Source organism: Argopecten irradians, chromosome 8 (genome assembly GCF_041381155.1).
Source record: "Argopecten irradians isolate NY chromosome 8, Ai_NY, whole genome shotgun sequence".
Classification (NCBI taxonomy): Eukaryota; Metazoa; Mollusca; class Bivalvia; order Pectinida; family Pectinidae; genus Argopecten; species Argopecten irradians.
The window spans coordinates 13,401,480-13,423,938 of NC_091141.1; the positions used below are offsets into that span (position 1 = coordinate 13,401,480).

The 22,459-nt window shown below is 34.9% G+C and overlaps 1 protein-coding gene across 3 annotated transcripts in view; it reads left to right on the plus strand.

Annotated features, from left to right (window-relative positions):
- Positions 1-21,076, plus strand: part of LOC138329419 (myoneurin-like) — a 68,759-nt gene extending 47,683 nt beyond the window's left edge. For all 3 annotated transcript variants that reach the window (XM_069276408.1, XM_069276409.1, XM_069276410.1), the window contains 2 exons: positions 5,198-6,936; positions 9,912-21,076. In XM_069276408.1, the coding sequence (XP_069132509.1) occupies positions 5,247-6,936; positions 9,912-10,960 (2,739 nt within the window). In that variant the 5' untranslated portion in view covers positions 5,198-5,246 and the 3' untranslated portion in view covers positions 10,961-21,076. The remainder of the gene's footprint in view (positions 1-5,197; positions 6,937-9,911) is intronic.
- Positions 21,077-22,459: the final 1,383 nt, after the last annotated feature.

A 22,459-nucleotide genomic window follows, 5' to 3' on the forward strand; every position in this document is an offset into this window, starting at 1 on the left:
TACACGTCTTATCAAAAACCGGCAAGATTACTTTCTAAATTATTCCATTGTCTATTAATTGTAACTTATCGCTTCATTACCATATATATAATTCCTTACAAACCTTTGGGACTTTGTCAGCCTTTTATAGAAAAATAAGAAGAGAAATTTCTTCTTTGATGTATATGTATGTAAGTCTGTTACATTAAAAACAATATTCTTTGATATACAAAAATAAGCATTTAATGATAATATTTAAATGAAGTGGTCATGAAAATTTATCAATAGAAAAAGAGTTATTACTGCGATTCCCTAAAAAAAAAAAAATGTCGGAAATGAAGTTTGTAAATGAAGATGTTTTCAACAACTGTTGTCAGGAGGTTAAGTTTCCCACTAGACACTGTTACAGTAGTTACTGTGAGTCTTCTACAGCCAATCGTCCTGGGGACAGGAGCAATGCTACTATCATATAAAGCTTCGAAGGGAGACACATCCAGCTTCCTTTCTTTTACACTTTGTCACGATCGAAAGACACAAAAGACTTGTTATTGCTGTAGTGAGAATTGTCAAGTTCAGAAACGTTTTATTGGGAGTTTTTAGCTTAATTTTATACACAATTATTCTCCTTTGATAAATGGTACATGAAATTTTGACCCTTTTTATGGTTTTGGAAAATTTACATGATTTAAATCTTGATTGTTCGGCAGTATTGATTTTGGATTGTGTGGGATCGGCCCAGCGACTTATGCTAGATGAATGGAACAGCAAATTATGTATAACTTTTGTAATCATTATAGTTTCAGAATGTGTTGATTTAATTAAAAAAATGACAATGTAGCTTAAAAGAAAGATTTTATTTATTAGCCAATGTGAGGCAGATGTGAGGAAGCGCTGAAGTATTGACAGAGCAGACCAACTTTGGCACCGTTGGTCGCACTGTCCCACTCGCGCACACACATACTTAGATGTTTGCTTCCATTGTGGCTAGGCCTGTGTAGACGTTTCGTGTTACATGTACCCTAGTAACAAAGGGTATGTATAAAGTCTAAGTCGTGGTCATGGAAACAATACATAGAGTACACAGGAAATGCTTTAAACCAATCATCAATGGCTATTTCTGCCAGGTGGGCGCTTCGCGACACATAAAAATCGTATAGTAGCAACCATTCAAATTATGGCCCATTTAGAAATGTTGTCTTTTCAATTCTTTTGTTAGGGCAATAATAGTGAGATGGATTTGAATTTAAAAGGATGCCTATGTTGAAAATTACCCCTCAGATTTTATGTTCCATGTAGATTGTACATTAAATATATAACTGGAATTTCTTTATAAATAAGTAGTGTCACAAACAGCTGAATGAGATCTTTTGACAGGTCGACCATGATCGAGGTACACAAATGATTCTTTTTATCATTACCGTAAACATGCTTTTTATTTACCTACACTTGGTTGTCATGGTAATTTTAAATCCCTGGACAATCATACAAAGGTTGTCAAATGAGATTTTAAAATGCCATCTATATAGCTTAAAGATATTTTACCTGATACACTTGAAATTAATCAAACATGCAATAGATGTTATTGCACAACTGAAAATTAATCAAAAGAAATATAAGGACAAATTGATATTGTGGATGGAGATTAAAAGATATGAAGGCGAAGATATATTGAGGATTGAGCAGGAGAGGTATTGAGAATGAAGATTAATTAAGGTATATTAGGGATAGGGATGATAAGGGGATGGAGGGATAAAGGGATATTGAGGATAAAGGGATATTGGGGATGAAGATGAAGAAATATTGGGGATGGGGAAAGGGATATTGGGGATGAAGATGAAGAAATATTGGGGATGGGGATGAAGGGAAATTTGAGATGGGAATGAAGGGATATTGGAGATACGGACAATCTGATATTTAGAGTAGGGTTAAAGTTTAGGGGTATTAAAGATCAAGAAATTAATGATTGGGATGCAGGGATGAACTGGATTCTGAGGACAGGAGGAAAGGGATGAAGTAAAAATGAAATATTAAGTTAAAAACTAGGAGGAGGGAAATGATATAAATTCTAAATTATATCTTTATGGTAAATGTATATATAGATAGAAGTGAAGATAGGTATCAAGGTTATGGAATTATAGGTCTAGTTGTAGTTGATTAGAAGAGTGGAATGATGGAATGATGATGTCTTAAGGAGTAAGATCTGGTGAAATGTCTTGGAGAGCGGGTCTGCTGGCCATTATTCCTTTGTGTCTGGCGATATTGGACAGGCCATTGTGTTGGGACAGCCTCTGATATACCACTGTACACAGTAGGACTTCTTTGTCAACTTCTCCCCTCAGTTCTAACTACAATGGCTTTGTTTTCTTAGGCCCTGTTTAAAATCAAATGTTTGAAGAAAGATTCAAATCCAGGATACTTGATGCTAAATATAATCTTTGGGTTGGCTTCGTATCCGAGACAACCGATTGGAAGATAGGTGCGGTGTTATAAGTACCTTGTATAATGGTAGCCGTGCCTACCTATAACCTATAAGCTGTAGCTTAAATATACTCCAGAGAATTGTCTAGAGAATATGACAGATGTTCGTGTTTACATACTTACCAATAAATTCAAACAAAGAGACAGGCGTGATGTCATATCTGTCCCGTCGTCGTGGATAAGGCTAGCTATGTATAGGTAGATGGGGAGAACAGGGATGTTTGTATTGGCTAAGCCGGCCCGTACTGACATATGGCGTTTCCTGGCTCTACACACAATGCAGGCCCAAGGTAATATACTTTTGCACCTTGTTCCACTTTATGTTACTAGGAAACCAAACAATGACACCAATCTAGTCGTAAAAAACTCGGCTTTTAAATCACAAGGATGATATGTATATATAAACAGACGGTTGTTACCCTCAGGTAAAGACACAATGCTTTCTCTATATCTATTGTTGTCCGTGTATTTCTGTTACTCGGTAGAGGGAAAAAACAGATGATAAAAACATTTGAAATTCTAGGAATTTTATATGGGAAATGTATATAAACACTAACTATTTTCTATATTTAGCAATATAGAAAAATTATTATGTACATATAGTCTATATACTAATGAACCTTTTTTTTTTTTTTGTATTACATGATATATTTTCTATATTTAGTAATGTTTATTTTTATTGTTTTATTAATCAATTTTCTGGTAGAAAGCTAGATGTAATCAATAACAATTCTATATGGTTTCCATTTAGAGTATATTACTTAACAGTGACTGAAAAAATATGCCTAATTTGGAGACAAAAGAAACTATCAATTATTAATCAACCTTGCTCACATAGATGGATTTGATTTTCAGCATCGTCGAGATATTGAACTACTGCTTATATTGTAATATAAGTCGGGTATTGATCTCAGTGTGTAGCGTTATACAGTAACATGAATCATCCACTTCATAGAGAATCATGGAAGGTCTATAGATGCATTTACAGTGTAATGAAACATGATGTTGTTTTTAACTGTGGTCCCCCACACATACATATCGTGGCGGGGTTACGACCAGATGACGATTTTCCCCGTACATTGGTAACAAATCCTGGCTAGTCGTCGTCCCGTGGGGTTAATAGAACGGCCTCTGAGGAAACCTGACTAAGTCGCACGCATTAAATATAGATCTGTTAGATGTATGTTGCCCGCTACGAGTGGCTGATAGTGCGATTGATACAAGGTAAACAAAATAATGGTGTCCAGTAAAAAAAACCAGATTGGTACGGAATTATTATGATATGTTCACGTAATGCTATATAAATGTATTGAATTATTATGGATTTTACAGTGTAGGTGTATGTTGGATGTTATATTTAGTTTTCTATTGTTCCTCGTTAATGTGAGTTTTAATGATTTTGGTCCTTGAGGATATTATTGCACATAAAATATTGATTTGGGTCTAAAATTAGTTTGGATGACAAAAAGATAATTTAATTATAATTTTCGAGACAACATTGGTGTGTATTAATGACACATTGAGAGGATGACCAAAACCTCTTGGCTTTGTTATAAAAAAGTGAATCACATATACCCAGTCTACATGAATCATTGCTATGACTTGGAAACTAGTCACTTACTGATCAAGTCTATATATGGGCATGTTTTATAACAAGATACTAAGGTGCCATATAGTGCACTGTTCATTTCCAAGTTCTTTCTTCGTAGTACAAACTTCAGCACATTTACCGTTTTGTAAATGATTATATTAACAACCCTTTTCTCTTTCTCCCTGGATTTATAATCTTTTTGGAACTTTTGTCTTTTTGTAAGTATCAAATCTACTATAAAATAATGAAATTATGAATTTCGACTTAAATATGAGGGTTGTATTTTGTCTTCAGAAATTATTTTGAATTGTATTGATGATAATTAATCAGTTTTCAATCTCCTTGAAATCCCAACATTCCTTCTAAGCTTATTAATTGTTTCTTAAATTAGCTTGCTTTGTAAGGCTATTGTTTCAATTTGGTTAATCCATTGTATTACATGAATGTTGTTGTATTTGTGGCAGATCCCATGGCTTCATTAGTGTACCGTCCTCATGAATATTTTAACAAAACTGAGAATGAGTAAACTGGCACTGAAGTTGACCGTTTTATGGAGTCATTTACTCGTATTTGATTTTCATTCAAGTACCCCTCTGGTTTCTCTGGAGGCAATTAACTTTCAATCTTGTGACATAATTATGTGACTTTTGATTACAGCAAAGTTTTTAAAATGTTTCATTTATAAAATAAAATTCACTCTTGGTTCTATTTGAGATTTTCTAGATATGGATTTGTTGTAAGCAAATAAGATAAGTAAAAGATCCATTTCACAAAAGGAAGTGATTTTCTGGCACAGTTCATTCGTTTAGGATTTTTTATGTTGACTCATCAAATATTTTTTGCAAGAATTTTAGAATATTTTCGATAAATTATGCAAGAGATGTTTCATTTAAAATTATGACAGCATGATATGCTAAACATTTTGTATAGCTGCATGGCTAAGATTTCTGTTAGTGTATTAAAATTTCAGATTTACATTGTCAAACTTGAGTTGACAAAATGATATGAAACAATGGAAAAAAACCATGACAGCATTATTTAGTGAAAGATTTATACATTTCCATTTAGAGATCTGTGAGCTGCATATTACAGCTCTATAATTGTAAGACTGTGGTGACTGATCTAGAATTTCCCATTTTGTCTTTACAGATATGAATGAACGAGGACAACCCCAACTAGTTCACTATGTCTCTCTATAATGGAAATTGAGCCATTTTCCTACATCAGAAGTCCTGCTAAAGGTGATTTAGAGACATTTTCGTGCATCAGAAACCAGAGTGACTTGGAGAAGTTTTCCTACATACGAAGCCCTCCAGAATCCTTTTCTATACCTTGTGTGCCTGTGAGATCGGAGCCCAGCTTGTCTTGTCCTCCACAATCTAGTCCACGATTCTCCACCTCCAATATGGTGGTGGACCTTCAATCCCAGAACCCCTGTGTGGTTACTGCCGATCCATCGGTGCAATCGTCTCCGCACGACTACAAGCTGCTTCCACAGGAAGTGTCGCCGCGGACAGCATCACATGACTACAAACTGTTGCAGCAAGATATATCCCCTCGTTCTGCTTCGCATGACTATAACAAACCATTGCTGACGGACGTTTCGCCAAGGTCAACTGATTCCTACAAACCGCAGGATATCTCTCCAAGATCAAATATGGGGGACTGCAACAAACGTCAGCAGCAACAACAGGAGCAATTCTCCCCTAAGGGAGGCTCCCTCGAGTATGAACATAATCGAAACCTTTCGCTTCGCACGTCATCTCATGACTACCGTCTTCTGCCACCAGAGGGCATGATGACACCAAGTCCAGATAACCCACCCTCCATTGATCATTCGGACATTCCACAAAATGACGTATTATTAAAAGGCATGAACACTCCCAAAAACAGTCCCCCGCATTTGTCTCCCAAACAGCTGGATTTGGATCATGGAAGGTTTGACTGTGGGCCAAAACAAATGGATTTCGACAGTATGGACCAGAACAGTGGCTCTGATCAGTCTCCTTGTCAGACACCAGAGAAACATCGGAATCGACGCAAACAGACTATTGAAGACATTGTGCGCCGAATGAAGGGATCAGAGAACGGTTACTATAGTGACAGTGAGGAAGAGGAAGACGACGATGGGGAGGACACATTGAATGGGTCGATGTCCATGGATATGCACAATGGCGACCCCAAACTGGGCGATCCTATGTGTGGTATGAGGTGCGGGCAGGACGAAGTAGACGGGGCTCCTATGCAGATATCGGGCCTTAAGGCTGGCGACAAAGACAGACAACCTTGTGTAAGTAATGGCTCCCCTGGCAATGGCACCATGGGAAATGGTCTGGATGGTATGTCCTATAAAAATGGCAGCATTTCCTTAGATACAGAGAACATCCAACCAGACCAAATGAGACAAATGGAAAATGGCAAGGACAACAAAGATGGTTGTGAAAATAAAGACATGTCACCTGAACGTCAGCAGATCAACGCTATCATGGATAAGGTGGCTGAGATCACAGGAGGCAACAAGTCCCAAGACTTCAGTACTCCCAAACAGAATGGCAACTGGTTTCATGGAGCATTCAATAGTCTTCCCCTATTCCCCTTCCCACCTAGTCCACTGGAGCATCATCTCAATCCAAACTTTCTTCCGATGTTCGACGGCAAGTTCCCTTCATCGCAAGAGGTTGAGAAAGATTATCTCAAATGTCAGTTTTGTGAAAGGACATTCCGACGCCAAAAGAATTTAGAAAACCATATTGAGAACACTCACCATGGAAAAACCACCGCAAGAAGAAAATCATCGGATAGCAATGACATGTACTTTAAGTGTACACATTGTCCCTACACCACCAAACACCAGAGTAACCTGTACGTTCACCTGCGTATACACACAGGTAAGTACTCATAGTCCAATCAAGGTCACCTTCAAAAAAATACCATTATTATTGTTCAAACAAAGGTCATCTTATAGAAATCTTTTCTCAGTGAAATCTTAAAGCGCTATGATCTCAGCCTTGGTGCAAAATGTTATAAGATGTGGTAACATAAAGAAATAAGATAAAACAGAAATTCATTAGATAGTTGGAACATCATTCCAGATGTCGAGTAAAGATTATGATATTTTAATTATGATTTATTCATACTAAATGTTAAAAAAAATAGTTTTGTCATGGCCAAAAACTGAAAAGGCATTTTGAGATCATGGTTTAATCTTGAACCAATTCGAGTTTTAAAAAAAATGGAAATTTAATATATTTTGTATGTTATTCTCAATTACCAGTCAAAGCATAAAACAACTCGATAGTGTGAGCTTACTGAAATGCTATCAGATAGTATTGACTGAACAGATTAGCCTTTCCTTAGCATTTCCAAGTTAAAAACGTAAAGCGTAACTTTGGGTTGGGATATTTTATATTGATCTTCAGAGTGATCTCCATGTTAATTCTTAATTGATGATTTCTGATGAAATTCGGATATGGCATTGGTTAACCTTGATATTCCTTGTGTAGGTTATCTGCACAAGTCTGTTGATCTGAATCTTGTCCAAATATTTGTCCTGGAATCGGAACAATCACCATTATCACCTGTAGTGTTGAGACCAAACACTAGATTAGGATAGAAAGTGTGATACTACACAACTTTACAGCTGTTTGGCCGTATCAGAATTGGAGTTAGCTGATTATTTTGTCAACAGAGTTTTGAAAAATTTCTGAATTGTATTAACTCTTCATAAAGTCTAACTAATGTGTTAACTTAAAGAAAATATCTGAAGTGGACAAGAGAAACAAGAAATCCTTTCATGGTTTTATATTAACAGTGGTTGTTAAAAATGGATAAAAAAGCAAGGCTTCGCTTCCATGACTTCTAACTATTGAGACATTATTCCACTGACCAGATTAATTATGCACATTTATTTCCTGTTAAAAAGTGTATCTTTAATTTGTTGCTTTGTTTCATATATATCTTTAGATTTAAAATAAAGAATAATACAAAATTATTAGAAAGGCATATAATTGCTAGATTGATATTTATTGTTCGTTCAAGTTAAGAATCGATTAATAATTTGAAAATCATTTAATTCATCATATGTCAGATTCAAGAAAATGAATTCAAAAATCTTTACGTTGGTTATGGATTGAAATGAGAAAAAATGCCCGGTTTTATGAAACTTGCGGAGGAACTCTGCTGAAGAATTTCAATCACATGCTTCTGATTACGTAAGATTGCAGGAATTTAATGGGGGCAAAAACTATCCAAGTGAAACCCAGTATTGTTTTCCTCCTATTCTTCTGCAACATATTGATCCATATATGATCAGTCTTGGTGCAAGTTTAAGGAAAGACAACTCTTGCATGTTGCATTTCGAAGCTTATTATTCAGTAATTACACTGGTCTGAAATTCAATCGAGGGAAATGTGACAGACTTTAATTGCTCCGGAGTTTGGAAGATTGCCAAGCCGGTTTTTCTCAAACTCTGCAGCTACTCTAAAACATTTTAATTACAGTGGTGCATCCCTACATTTGATAAAAGTTGTGTGTGCAGCAGTGAGGGAGGCTTAGGGGTAGGGAGATAGTCATAGCTGTAACGCCTCATCTTCAAAATGTGGATTTATAAATATAGTCCTTTAATAGTTATATATAAGCTTAGACACCCTCAATAAGTAAACTAATTAAACAGCTGACTGTGTTCTATGCCACGGGCGATTGATTTTGTTACTAAGAAAAGGACCCCAAACTAAAAGCCAGGAATCCATCACCCCTGGTAACCCATGCGTTTCTCAGTGCTCCCTTGCCGGCTTATGTGCAGGGAAACTATTGTTTGTAAGTGCAGCCCTGTGCTATTGTTTTTAACCACTGCTGCAGTAACAGTGTGTGCATCACTAGCAAGTCTTCATTAAAACATGTCAATCTTGGCTTCTTTAAACCTCTGTATCTCCTGATACTTAATTTGCACTTATGGAGCTAGTGCATCTTTAACAACAGAGTACCGTTTAAATTTCCCCTAAGAGATTGAGTCGGGTATTTGATTCAGGCTTCCTGCTACTTTGAACCGTTATTTCCCTCTGGTGCCTCTAAATAGTACACTTGCATGTGCCAACTCACAAATGACAGATAATTTTTGTAAGGTGTTGCATATTCCAACGTGGCTGTTTCCTTAATTAAATGGTGTGGTACTTGTGCCCTAATAGTGTTGTACTATCAGACATCACCGATTCATCTAATTCTATTAAAGTCAAGTTGACATGTATGTCCGTGACATTCACAGTAAATAGTGGTTAGGAAATAGTGGTAATTCTTTAATAACTCCGTTAGTAAAAAGTGTGGATTTTCAAATAACCTGGTTAGTTAATAGTGTGAATTCTCGAATAACCTAGTTCGTAAATATTGTGTATTCTTGAATAACCTGCTTAGTAAATAGTGTTTTATCAATCAACTTTATATCAGATTTAGTTCGATAGAACATTCAATGACCTTTATATAAAAAAAACCTGAAAAAACACATTTTAAGAGAATTTGAAAAATGTCTTAATCTATGAGTGATTATATGACCCCAAACCCAATCAAATTAAAGATCAGTAATGTTTTATTATGCTGAGTCTCTGATTTGCTAAACGTTTTGGTAGTATTTAAAAGTTGATTACCACAACCTACATATCTCCATTAACTGTCTTATTATAGATAGAGTTATCTCCCCTGAGAACAGGTATGGATACTTGCGCCATGAAATGATGATAATTTGTATGAAAATTGCATAATTTCCTCACAAAACCACAGATACCTGGACTCCTAAAGGAAAGATAACTTTGTCTAAATGAAAGACTCAGTAATAGAGTGTGAAATGAGCTGACAATGTGTTCTTGTGTTACAGGGGAGAGGCCGTACATCTGCGGTGCCTGTGGAGTACAGTACAGTCAGAGTCATAGTCTAAAGAGTCACATAATCAACAAACACGACGGCATCATGTCGTACTACATCAAGGAGAAGCGTAACCGTTCCCCACGAGGTATGGGCTACCTGACACAGGTCATACCGGACATGTACAAGATCTCCCCCCAACAGTCCATGATGCCACACAATGTCCACAATAACCATGGAAACCAACAACAGTCACTTCTGATGCCACAACACAACATGCCAATGCCACCACACCCACATGTCATGACTTCAATGCACCCACAGGTCATGACCTCACCTAACCACCAAGGTCAAGGTCAGCCGATGACTTCTCCCATGCAGAAGATGATGATGTCTCCCCAACAGCAGCAACAGCAACAACAGCAGCAGCAACAAATGGGAAGCCATCTACAGCAAGAGAATCGTCCCACTCACATAGGAGGGGAACGTACGCCACAGTCCCATCCCCACAATATGCAGCAGAAATCTAGTCCCAATTACTATGCCAACGGGTTTCCATCACCCAACTTTCAGAACAACTTCCCACCGCAGTTCAAGGTCCACCAGCAGGCGGCGCCAGTGGTAGAGGAACAGCCATTGCCACTGGTTACAAACACAACCACCAAATCTCAAATGCCACTAAAGGAGATTCGTAACAACCAGATGGAGGAGAGTGGCATGAACAACCATGGTGCTATTGATCTCAGCAAAAAGGCGATATCGAGTCACACCCTCCGTGACAACGGCCATCTCGAGGCTCTTAAGGCTTTAGAGATGTCTGGACTCGGAGAACGTCCAGAAAAGGATCATAAGTGCACAGAGAAGGGCACAGGAGAATGTGCCAATTGTGTTCATGAGTCCAAACTACGCACTCTTAGACTCAACGTAGTCCGTATGCTCAGTATTCTGGTCCCGAATTTGAATTTCGAGGAGAAGGGAATCAGTGCCGATGGTGACTCTGTGGATGAACTCCTACATGATGTCATAGAAAGCAATATGCAGGAGGAGGAAATGAGTGAGTGAAGTGAGGTCAAGGTCACACATATTTGGCAGTACCTTGTCAGTCATTTTGGGAGGATGTTCTTATAGTCTGTCTCTCTGTAGATGTGCCATCATCGGACTTCATTTTCTGATTGTGACCACCCTATAGACAACTTAATATACAACAAAAATCATATGATGATTATTGAGTCACAAAATATTGAGAGGTCACAGTGATCACAAATAAGAAAGAGTTTTCTGAAGCCGGTTTTGCTGCACCATGATTTGAATATGTGAGTGATGATCTAAATGATGATAATGATGATGGCAGTATCATCTAAATATGTCAAACATATCAAACTGCCTGATCATCTGTTCATTACAAACCCAACAAACCATGAATGCAATGGGTCAACTCTGGCGTTGTTTGACTGACTCTTTCTCTAAGGGAATTAAAATCAACATTCATTTTCTAGCCTTCCTTTGAATATTATGTACAGTTTATTCTCACGTCACAAACATTATCGCCAAAATTGCACTCATTTTTTTTTTTTTTTTCATTTTGCATGTCATGATGGTGTGCGTTGGTCAGATTTCATTATTCTTCAATAGAATTTTTCATTGCATCATTTGTCTTCTTGAAAGCTCATTTCATATCAGGTCAATGAAACAATGCCACTGTTGTCCCAAAGAGCACAAAGTGTTCAAAAACAAATATATGCCTTTTCCAAAGACTAGTTCACAAATCAACTTTTTACTCATGTTTTGTCAAACCACCTGACACCAGCATTTTCTCATAACAGCCTGCAGGAACTGCGGCAGTGACGTTCTGTGTTTGTTGTTTAACTGCATCTGGTCAAAGACCGCTCTACCATTCCTATTCATTATAATTCTACTTTTCACATTTTTTGTGTGAAACATAGACATTTATACATTATATATTGCTGGTGAATGGTACCATAGATGTCGATTCTATTTTTGTTGGCATATAATGATAATAATTGATACGGACCAAATGATTGGACTAATTTGATGCAGACAATGGTAAAGAACAATGTGTTGTTACCATGGAGGGAACTTGCTGTACCAATGTGTATAGTATGTAAGTATTGTGAGGAGCTGCAACGGCAGTGGATCTGATGTCACAGAGGTCATACAGAGGTCACATGGAGGTTGTGTGGAGGTCACCAGTGGATTGTTAAACTTCTGTGTATGGAATTTTTTTTTTTTTTTTTTTTTTTTTTTTGAGAAAAATTCCATTATATTACCTGGTTGTGATAAGTGTAGTTTATGCATGTATTTAAATATGTAGAAGGCCCTACTTATGTATATTATACTGTCGTTCTCAGCAGTGTAAATAAGGTCCTACCTATGTATAGTGGTCCTCATCAACATGACACGAAAACTTTTAGTTGAATCTCCGTAACAGTGAACTTTCTGGACATTGTTTAATAATCTCTATAATTCAGTCAGAATATTTAAATTATCAAGGATTCTGGTCAGCAAAGAACAAAACAGATTTTGCACTTCATGCTTATCCAAGTCATTTTCTCTGCTAATGTCTAAAAATAAGACTGTCAAAACTACTTATTATCAGAAATTTTAAGTCACATGCATTAGCCATAAAGAAATAAAAAAAAAATCTGTACTGTTTGTATATGATTGATCAAAAGATGACTTTTTAATGATTTTAAATTTCTTTATATAGAACTCCTTGAATAAGACATATCCTGATATTCAGTGATGGATTTCTTGAATAAAATTGCCAAAGATGTTAATACCAGAATATTAACTAGTGTTGTTTTGAACAGTTAAAGAAAGATAACTCTTCCATTTTGTTATGTAGCATCCCACCAAGACGTTGTCTACCCTTCCATTATTAGCTGTGATAAATTGGTGTATAAGTTACTCTTGGGTAAGTTTTACACCAAATTATCGCCTGAACAACCAACACTACGGTGTTGTTTTGATCAAATCCATTTTATTGAATCTTATGTATATTATTTTTGATCTCAATATTTTTAGATGATGGTGCAAGCATTTTTGTTGAGGAATAGAAATGAGGAATATTTTAATCTGTTGATTTTTTTGTACCATATCAAAATACAATTTGTCTCGCATGCCAAAGTGTAGATTAAAATGGCGAACTTTTGAGTTTACATGTAATGATTGTTGTTATTTAAAAATGTTTTTTGCAAAGTGCAAAATCTGTTTGCTTCCAAAATGATTGCTAGTGCTGATGTGGTTAAGTCTGTGTTAGGTGTTAGGTCCCCTGGCGGACATATAGGTTTATTGTGTTGTACCGTGTATTACTATATCATCTATTGTATATTTTGTAAACTAACACAAATTAATTGAGCTCTTGTCAAAATAAATGTAGATTTTACAACAAAAACAGTGAAAAAATGCAAAAAATATGTTATTTTTTGTATATGTTGGACCAAGGAAAGAGAGTGAGAGAGAAGAGAAAAAAAAAAGAAAAAAAGTATTTGAAGAAGTTTTAAATAATCAAATGTTATAATGTTGTTTTAATGATACATTCCATGCAGTACTGCATTATATGTTTTTGTAGAGTGAGCATCAGTTCCACAAATATCATGTATTCTCACTGCTGATTTTTATCAGTAACATTATACTGCTGTAACCATTTTCTAGATTTTATTTTCAAAACTTATCAATTTCTAAGTATGTTCTACTTGTTGTTGCAAACCTTGATCGTTATCCTTTATAAGTGCTGTATTATATCTCTTTGTGATGAAGCATTAAATTCTTCTTTAAAATGTAAATGTTCTACTGTACTGGTAAAATTCTACCATAGAGGTAAATATTTTTGTGTACAGGAAATATTCTACTATACAGGTAAATATTTTACTGTACAGGTAATATTCTACTATACTGGTAAATATTTTACTGTACAGGAAATATTCTACTATACAGGTAAATATTTTACTGTACAGGTAATATTCTACTATACAGGTAAATATTCTACTGTACAGGTAAATATTCTACTTTAGAGTAAAAAATTCTTCTGTACAGGTAAGCATCTTTCTGTACAGGTAGCTATTCTATTGTACAGGTAAGTATCTTTCTGTACAGGTAGCTATTCTATTGTACAGGTAAGCATCTTTCTGTACAGGTAGCTATTCTATTGTACAGGTAGCTATTCTATTGTACAGGTAAGCATCTTTCTGTACAGGTAGCTATTCTATTGTACCGGTAAGCATCTTTCTGTACAGGTAGCTATTCTATTGTACAGGTAAGTATCTTTCTGTACAGGTAGATATTCTATTGTAAGGTAAGTATCTTTCTGTACAGGTAGCTATTCTATTGTACAGGTAAGCATCTTCCTATACAGGTAGCTATTCTATTGTACAGGTAAGCATCTTTCTGTACAGGTAGCTATTCTATTGTACAGGTAAGTATCTTTCTGTACAGGTAGCTATTCTATTGTACAGGTAAGCATCTTTCTGTACAGGTAGCTATTCTATTGTACAGGTAAGTATCTTTCTGTACAGGTAGCTATTCTATTGTACAGGTAAGAATCTTTCTGTACAGGTAGCTATTCTATTGTACAGGTAAGAATCTTTCTGTACAGGTAGCTATTCTATTGTACAGGTAAGAATCTTTCTGTACAGGTAGCTATTATATTGTACAGGTAAGAATCTTTCTGTACATGTAGCTATTCTATTGTACAGGTAGGCATCTTTCTGTACAGGTAGCTATTCTATTGTACAGGTAAGCATCTTTCTGTACAGGTAGCTATTCTAATGTACAGGTAATCTTACATGTACATGTCTCCCTGAACAAATTACTGTACTTTGAGTAGCTTAAACTTTTTAACTTAATTCATTCATTCAAAAAAGAAAGCATTTAACAACCAGTTTATAAGAGGAATTTTTTGTTCTTTAATTTGTTACAGGCATAAAATGCTCTCCATATAATATGCTGAATAATGATTTAGATGTGTCCATTGTTAAAATCACCTTTTTATGGCATGAAATGCTCATTTAAGTTTTGATATAAACCCTTGTTAATGAAGAAATCACCAGGTTGTGTGTGATTTTTCCATCCAATTTTGGATAACAATGTCATCAGTATTGATGAGCACTGTTATCTGTTTCACTAGTGCTAATTGTAGTAAGTGCCTCCTCTATAAAAAGAGACAAATTCATCCAAAAGTATTTTCTTTAAGAGCTAAATTACTAGCTCAAGTTGAGAATGTATAAAGGTTTTACTCCAAGATTGAAGCCTTTTTATCCTTTCTTGTGTTCCCCTCTCCATTGTAACCCATATTTTCCCCCAATTACTGTGAAACAGTAAAAAGACTCAAGTTTTGCAACAACATGTAGGACTTTATTGATTTCCGATGTTTCAGTTATGAGGATCGATATCGCACTCTTTGCTCTAATTCATGTATTTACAGATATAAATGTTTGCCTTATAATCACTTACAACATACAACATGACCATCATTCCATTTCTAGGGTGTGGAGGAGATGTTTTACTGCGTTAATGGACGTTATGTTACCTGTATATTTTGTGACATGTTTTGGTTATTTAACATTGATCTTCAAACATAAGAATAGGCAGCAAGCGGATCCTGACCATTATCTAGGTGCTTTATACAAAGAGTTGTTTCCCCTTGTTTTTTCTTAACAACATAAACACATTCCTTTCCCTATTTACGGTGCTATACATATGTAACTTTCTGTTTTTATGCAAATGAAAGACCACAAATTAGCATGAGATCCAATGTCTATGAGGAATTTATCCTTACATTTTGTCAGCAAAGAATTTTTTTCTTCTTAAATTCTGATTTCAACTATTTTGAAATATACAAGCTACGTATGTATTGAAAGAATTATGAAACATCAGTTTTAACAGTTTTCTTTAAGATAATATTACATATTTGTGAAGGTCATTTGACCATTTTAGATTTTAGTACTACTATTTTAGTGAGTAAATGTTGTCCTTTTGGTTTCCCTGGCAACTAAATGACCTTGACATTGTCAACACATATCTGTAAGATTGTAATGTTTCGTAAGAGGCAGCATCCACTATATTGAATATTTTCTCACTGAAAATAAGCATTACACGATTTCTGGCAGAGATCTGAATAAAAATCTGTTTTCTGTCCATTGATTATTTCTGTGTAACATAACATTGTATTTCCCTATCTTGGATTTCTGGTAAACCTTTGACATGTATCAGTAACTTAGCAATTTCTTATGATTTCAGTTGCCAGGGAAACTTGTATTGATGGATTTACATTTACATGTGTATAAATATTTTACTATGATAAAGAGAAAAAAGCCTGCCAGATATGATATGCATTTAAGATTGTTAATGATAATGTGCACTTTTTTGTATGTTTCACCTGTGTTTGAGGCATATTAGAGTGCCTGGAACACTCTAGTATGTAAGCTGCTGACTATATGTACTAATCCAGTATTAATTCATTTAAGGATTTCTGAGATTTTCATCCTCGACATTCCTTTCCCTTTGTTTACTCGTCCTCTCAGACCCATTGTGAAGACCTATTGGTTAAGTCCATTTGCATCCAGGACCCCGGTCTGAGGTCTGTTCAATTTGAGAACTTTCTCTATAGAGATTTTTACTTCTGCCATATTTTGGTACTTATCATATCTAGTTAGTAATTACTTATTGATGTCATAGAGATGTGTTCTTTCTTCCCAGTGTCCATGTGTTCCTGAGGTGTTCATGACAGATGTTCTCTAGTCCCATAAATAAGAACATCTTCTCTTCCACTGCCATTGTTTTGTTTTGGAATGTGACCTTTTTATCCTTGTTGATGTCTTTTTGTTACTTTTGAATTTTTTAACAAATATGTTTTTTGATTCAGTTTTACTCCGGTTGTGTTCTGTGTATATAATTTGTTTTTTTGTTATTCTATAACCAAATGTGTTCAAAAGGTTGATAATTGGATCTACATGTGTTCTGTTTAGGGGCTCACCACCAGTGTTTTAGATAAATGCTATTTTTTGAGTGCTATAACATAAAGATCCTTCAGCATTTGAGAATTCATTAGCACAAATTTGATATTGAATTTTGACAATGAAATGTCCTATTTACGATTTGAAATTAATGCTTTATGAGGCATTGCAGTTGGTTTCAATAGCTAGGTTAAGACGTCCCTACCCAGTTTATATTTGGAGTTACCCGCCCCTGAGTGCTAGTTTACCTATAGAGTTTAGTGCCCCTGAATGTTAGATAAGAAAAGAGTGTTTGACTTTGAACATGTGTATCTTTTATATCATTTAGTTTTGTCTTTTCATCTCATTAATTTCTCTACATCAGTATTTCCTTTGTTCCCAATAATTTGTAAAATTGAACTTTAATCATCTATATAACTTTAGAAAGAGCATTTGAATTTAATGAGCAAGAAATTTCTTTTGATTGAACTAGGCCTTCTCCCCATCTTATTACATATCTTTAAACAAGATATTTAGCTCAAACATTTTTATTTCTTGTCTTTAAATCTTCCTTCATTTTAGTAGTAGTCATAGTAATCATTTCACTTATAAGGCAACTATAAGACAGTATCTGTCTCCATGTTACCATGGCAATCTGCTCACTTACCATATATGGTTATGTGTGGCGCCATGATCTAGTCAAACATAGTCCAGACTAGGAATAAATGGGAGATAACCCATGTAATCACATAATATAACATATGTAAAGTGCTGTTATGGTGAACTAGTTATTTTTTTCTGTGCTTATTCTTTCATTTCTTATATAATTGATGAAATTGACTGTATGTTAAAGTGCAGTGGCTACAATGGGCAGCCATATATATTGTATGCACATTGGATGTTGACAATTTTTTGGTTGTTGTGTCAAATGATAAAAATATGTTTCTAAAGACAGATAAAAAATCTGTTTTCAGTTCCAGCATTATGCTGAGCATCTTTTTATATTTTCTAAGTGCTGTCTGTATTCCTTAATCGTCCCCATAGCTTACTAAGCTAGTAAAACTCAACACCATGCAGCAATTCTCTCCCGTCCCTGTATAGAAATACTCTTTTAAAATCTTGCCTTCAAAAGGCGGTAGTGTCAGTTATGATTTCGGTAAGTTTATAGAATATTTTAGGACTTTCTTAAGGTCTTCCTGATGTTCTTTGTCCAACAAAGTCTGTTGTTCAAATCTGCAGCCAGTCTAGATATAATTTAAAAACTGTGTATTAATCCTTCTCATGTGACTGCTAAAATGATCATTATGACATTTTGCAGATTTCCTGATGGTACATAATTAGGATCTGTTTTTAGATTCAGAACAAGTCTCCTATATAGCCTTAGTCTTCTTTAAATTCAGAACAAATTATTTTAAGCTGATGAGGGATCTTATATAGATACATTTTGATTTATGTTACGAATCTCATGGAATATTGTAATAGACACGATCAATAAAATGCTGGATTGTATAAAGTAAACACAAACAAACTGATTCAGGTCAAATAATGCCAAAATTAAACAAGAATTATATCTAGTATCTTTCTTTTATGGGGAGAATTTTCTTATTCTGAAACCCAAAATGGATCTGAAATATATTACATGTATTTGGAATCGAGGAAATCCTGCCTATTGAATTTTCTGATATAAAATAAAACGATGATTTCTTTAGTGAACTAACTGTACATTAACTGTACAAATATTTATTTTTTGTCCTTCGTATCAAACAGTATAACCAAAGTAAGATGTGCTGGTGTATTGGCTACCAAGTTAACACATCAAGGCTGTAGTAGGTTTCAAGGGAGATCACTCTTTGTAGATAAAAGTCGATGTGTGAATGAAATGATGAACTGGTTTTGTGATTTAATGGCAAACGGATGGTGTTGTGTATACACTTACTATGGTATAAGTGCTATTAACTATATGGCATATTTTTTAATTAATTATATATATAAATATTATGTATGACTGTGTAATTATGGCCATTATATAAACATCTATTGGTGTCAAATGTTTAACTTGATTGTCTTCTCTCACAGATATAAATTAGGATCGTATCTAACATTAGCTGAAAGGATAGATTTAATGAAAAGCTTGAGAATATCATCTTTTGAATTATAAGATGATTACCATTTCCAGCATTGAAGGTTGTCACATTTGCTTGTGGGTTACAAGACTGTCAGCTGATAATGAGAGAAGAGAAACAGGTTCTCAGACACTTGGCCTTTGTGTATGTAGCATTTAGAGCTTCCCAGTGACCGTGTATTTTGTATACATAGGTATAATGTCTTAATTCCAACTATTTATTATTAAATACTTTTTAAATATGTGTTTAAGACTGATGAACCTAAACCAAAGAAATGCTAGGGTTTTTAACCCAGTTATATACTTGTATAATGTCTTCCCACCGTCTCCTACTTGTGTTGTGTGTCATGCTACCTGCTTTACTTAACATTAGAACTACAAAACTGGTTGTTGTTGACTTTATGTTGCTGCGGCCATGTTATAGGCTGTGGGAACAGTTTGCCCCGCCACCCTTCAATGTGTTCAGCTATATATCTGCTGGCAAACGTTTTTTTTTTTTCTTTTTTCTTTTGTGGCCAAACTTTTGTCACAATTTATTTTACTGCCATTTTATGTATGTGTTCAATCTTAGATACAAATTGTTTTTGCTTTCTGCTGGCCTTTTTAGCAGATATTTGTTTATATTGCCCTAATTATGATTTACAGTGGGGATAGGCTTCCGATGGGAAACCATGCATTCCTAATGTTCTTCCAACTTGTTTTTGTGAAGCTATTGTTCAACAAAGTCTCTGTTGATTTGTAGCCTATAAGATATCGTTTCCTGATGTAAACACTGACTCCGACAGTGAGATAACACATAAGATTTGGTATTGTTTGTTCAGGCATGTTCCTTACCAACAGCAACATTTTAAAGTATTGACAACAACAAGTTTAGAAATTCCAATTCATTTTCTACATTTTATAGTAAATGATAATGACCTATTTATATTTTTTTATGAAAACTGATATATCATTCTATATTTTGTCCAAGATGTTTTAAAGGAGGAACTGTTTTGAAGAAGAAAAAAATTCTAATTAATGATTAAGTTCATAACGACTTTCAAAAAACGCTGAATGTATTGTTTTGGTGCCTGAGATGTATTATAGACTTATATAACAAGGCTGTCTGGATGTCTATATATATACAAATCTTGTGTTGTTGTGTAGCGGTCCTTGGACCAAGGTATCTTTGCCTTAGCGAGTTTCCATACATGTTTTGGCATATGTTTGGTGTAATATTTATTAAGAGGAAATTGTGTCCAGCTCCAATACATTCCATAAATATGTATAAAGTTATAGTATTTTTGAGAATTTGTTATCAGATATATATGTTGATGTAACATATCGTGTATTGTTGACAGCCACCGTTGCTAATGTGAAGAGCCACTGTTGCTAAGGTGGAATATTCAGTTGCTTGGAATAAGTGCCATATTCATTTGATGAGAAAGGAGGGGATTAAACTTAATTTCGTAAAAAATAATTTCAACATTTGCTTAAAGATTTCAGATTGCAAAACCGATTTTGTTTATTCCAGTTTTATTGTTTATCTCATTTTTAAATTAAAGGTCTTTAAATAGGAGTTATCCCCCTTTCATACTAGGTATGTTCCAAAGGTAAAATGTTCCACTTTTGAATAAAAATCAAATGAAAAATTAAAGTGACTAATATTATTGTTTCAAAGTTATTCCATGTTTATTATATTAATTGTGCTCACTTTAATATGATTTTTGTAAACCAATTTTTGTTGTTGCTTCTACCTCATTTGCGTGTGGTAGGTGTTTAGGCAGACGAGCATCACGGCCAAACCACTGCCTTATATACTTTAGTTCGATTGTGTTCTCCTCATTTTTATAGTATTGAACAGCATTTCCTTATTTTTACAATGTTATGTCACAGACAAAACAAAACGTGACTGGTTTGTATACATGCTACAAACCCTGTAACTGGTCTTGAGCCCAGCCAAGTATTTTTGTCTCTGTAAACTACTGGTAGTATTAGCTGTATTGTGACCGTAGAGTGCTTAATGTGGTTTTGTATGTTATTGCAAAATGAATGCGCATGTCCATTGTTTTAGAAGTCTACTTATTGTAGCGTAGCAAACTAAAATAAAGCAATAATTAAGAATATTGGTGTTATTGTGATATTTTATCTCTCAATCTGTGACGACTGTGGATGTTCAGCTCCTAAGACCAAGGATGAGAACCGTTGATATAGCTGTTATGGTATTTCTAACAGAAGGAATGGATCTGCAATGTTGCCTCTAAACTATTTTTAAACATACTTTAAACGTTTATGTATTAAAGCGTAATCAAAGTTTATTGCAGATCCAATCTTGAACACTTTAGCACAATGATGAGTTCGCACAATCACCATGATGACTTAATTTTACCATAAACATGAACAGAAAATACATTATAAGATAACCACTATAATTTACAGTAGTAACATATCGTACTTGAAACCAATATCTGACCTACAACAATGAAGATGTAATTTTGAAGTGTAAACCCTTCATGTTTTGTGATCCCCATGTACTCACTGACTACTGTGGGTTTTCTCCTTGAACTCTGGTTTTACTTCATCCGGAACACATAGCATACCCTTAGAATATGAAGGCTAACAAACAAACCAAAGAAAGAAAGACCAGTCGAGACGATCAAATTTTATGACAATATGGTGTCAGCTGTATTTACTAGATGAGGTTTGTTGGTGATTGGCTGCTGAAGCTCCACATTGACCTTTAACCTGTACATGTAGAGTCAGAGAGCTAATGGTTGAGTATCAGACACCTTAACCACTAGGCCACAGCAGGCCCTAATCAGGGACAAGTCAGCCTAGCAATAGGTGCCAACAATAATGACAATGAAAATATCTAAAATCTTTTCTTTGTTAAATTATAATCTAAAAGATGACAAGGATGTATACAATGAAAACATGTTTAGACTCATGTGGTGCACAAACATCAATATATACAGGCGTATAACTACCATAGACTCTCACACTCACGTGCATCCACATCCATGACGTCATTTTCCTGTTCATTTTAGTACTGATTATGTTTTTTACACAAAACATATAAGAATTTATTTGACTTCATTAAACATACCTAGATATACCAAAATGTATATAGCTAATTATGAGATTCTGGAGAAATAACCTACTATAGTTTTGTAACATTAAAATATTTTTTGCAACATTGCAAGATACAATGTATCTAAAGTGTCCGAGAAATGATTTTTTTTATTTGTATTGATTCAACTTTATGCAGATGAGATGGCATTTTTAGAATACCAGAAAATTGATGAGTCACACGTATTTGCTGAGGAGATTACCTGTTTCGACAGGGAATAACATCCACATTGTTTCAACTCTGGCTACGTCCCTTGTATGATAGTACACCAAGCACTAACAAACTGCTCGTCATGACGTCATATTAACTGATCATTGTAGAAGATGTCTGTTAAAACGATATTTCCATAATCAATGATACGACCATTCATCATAAGG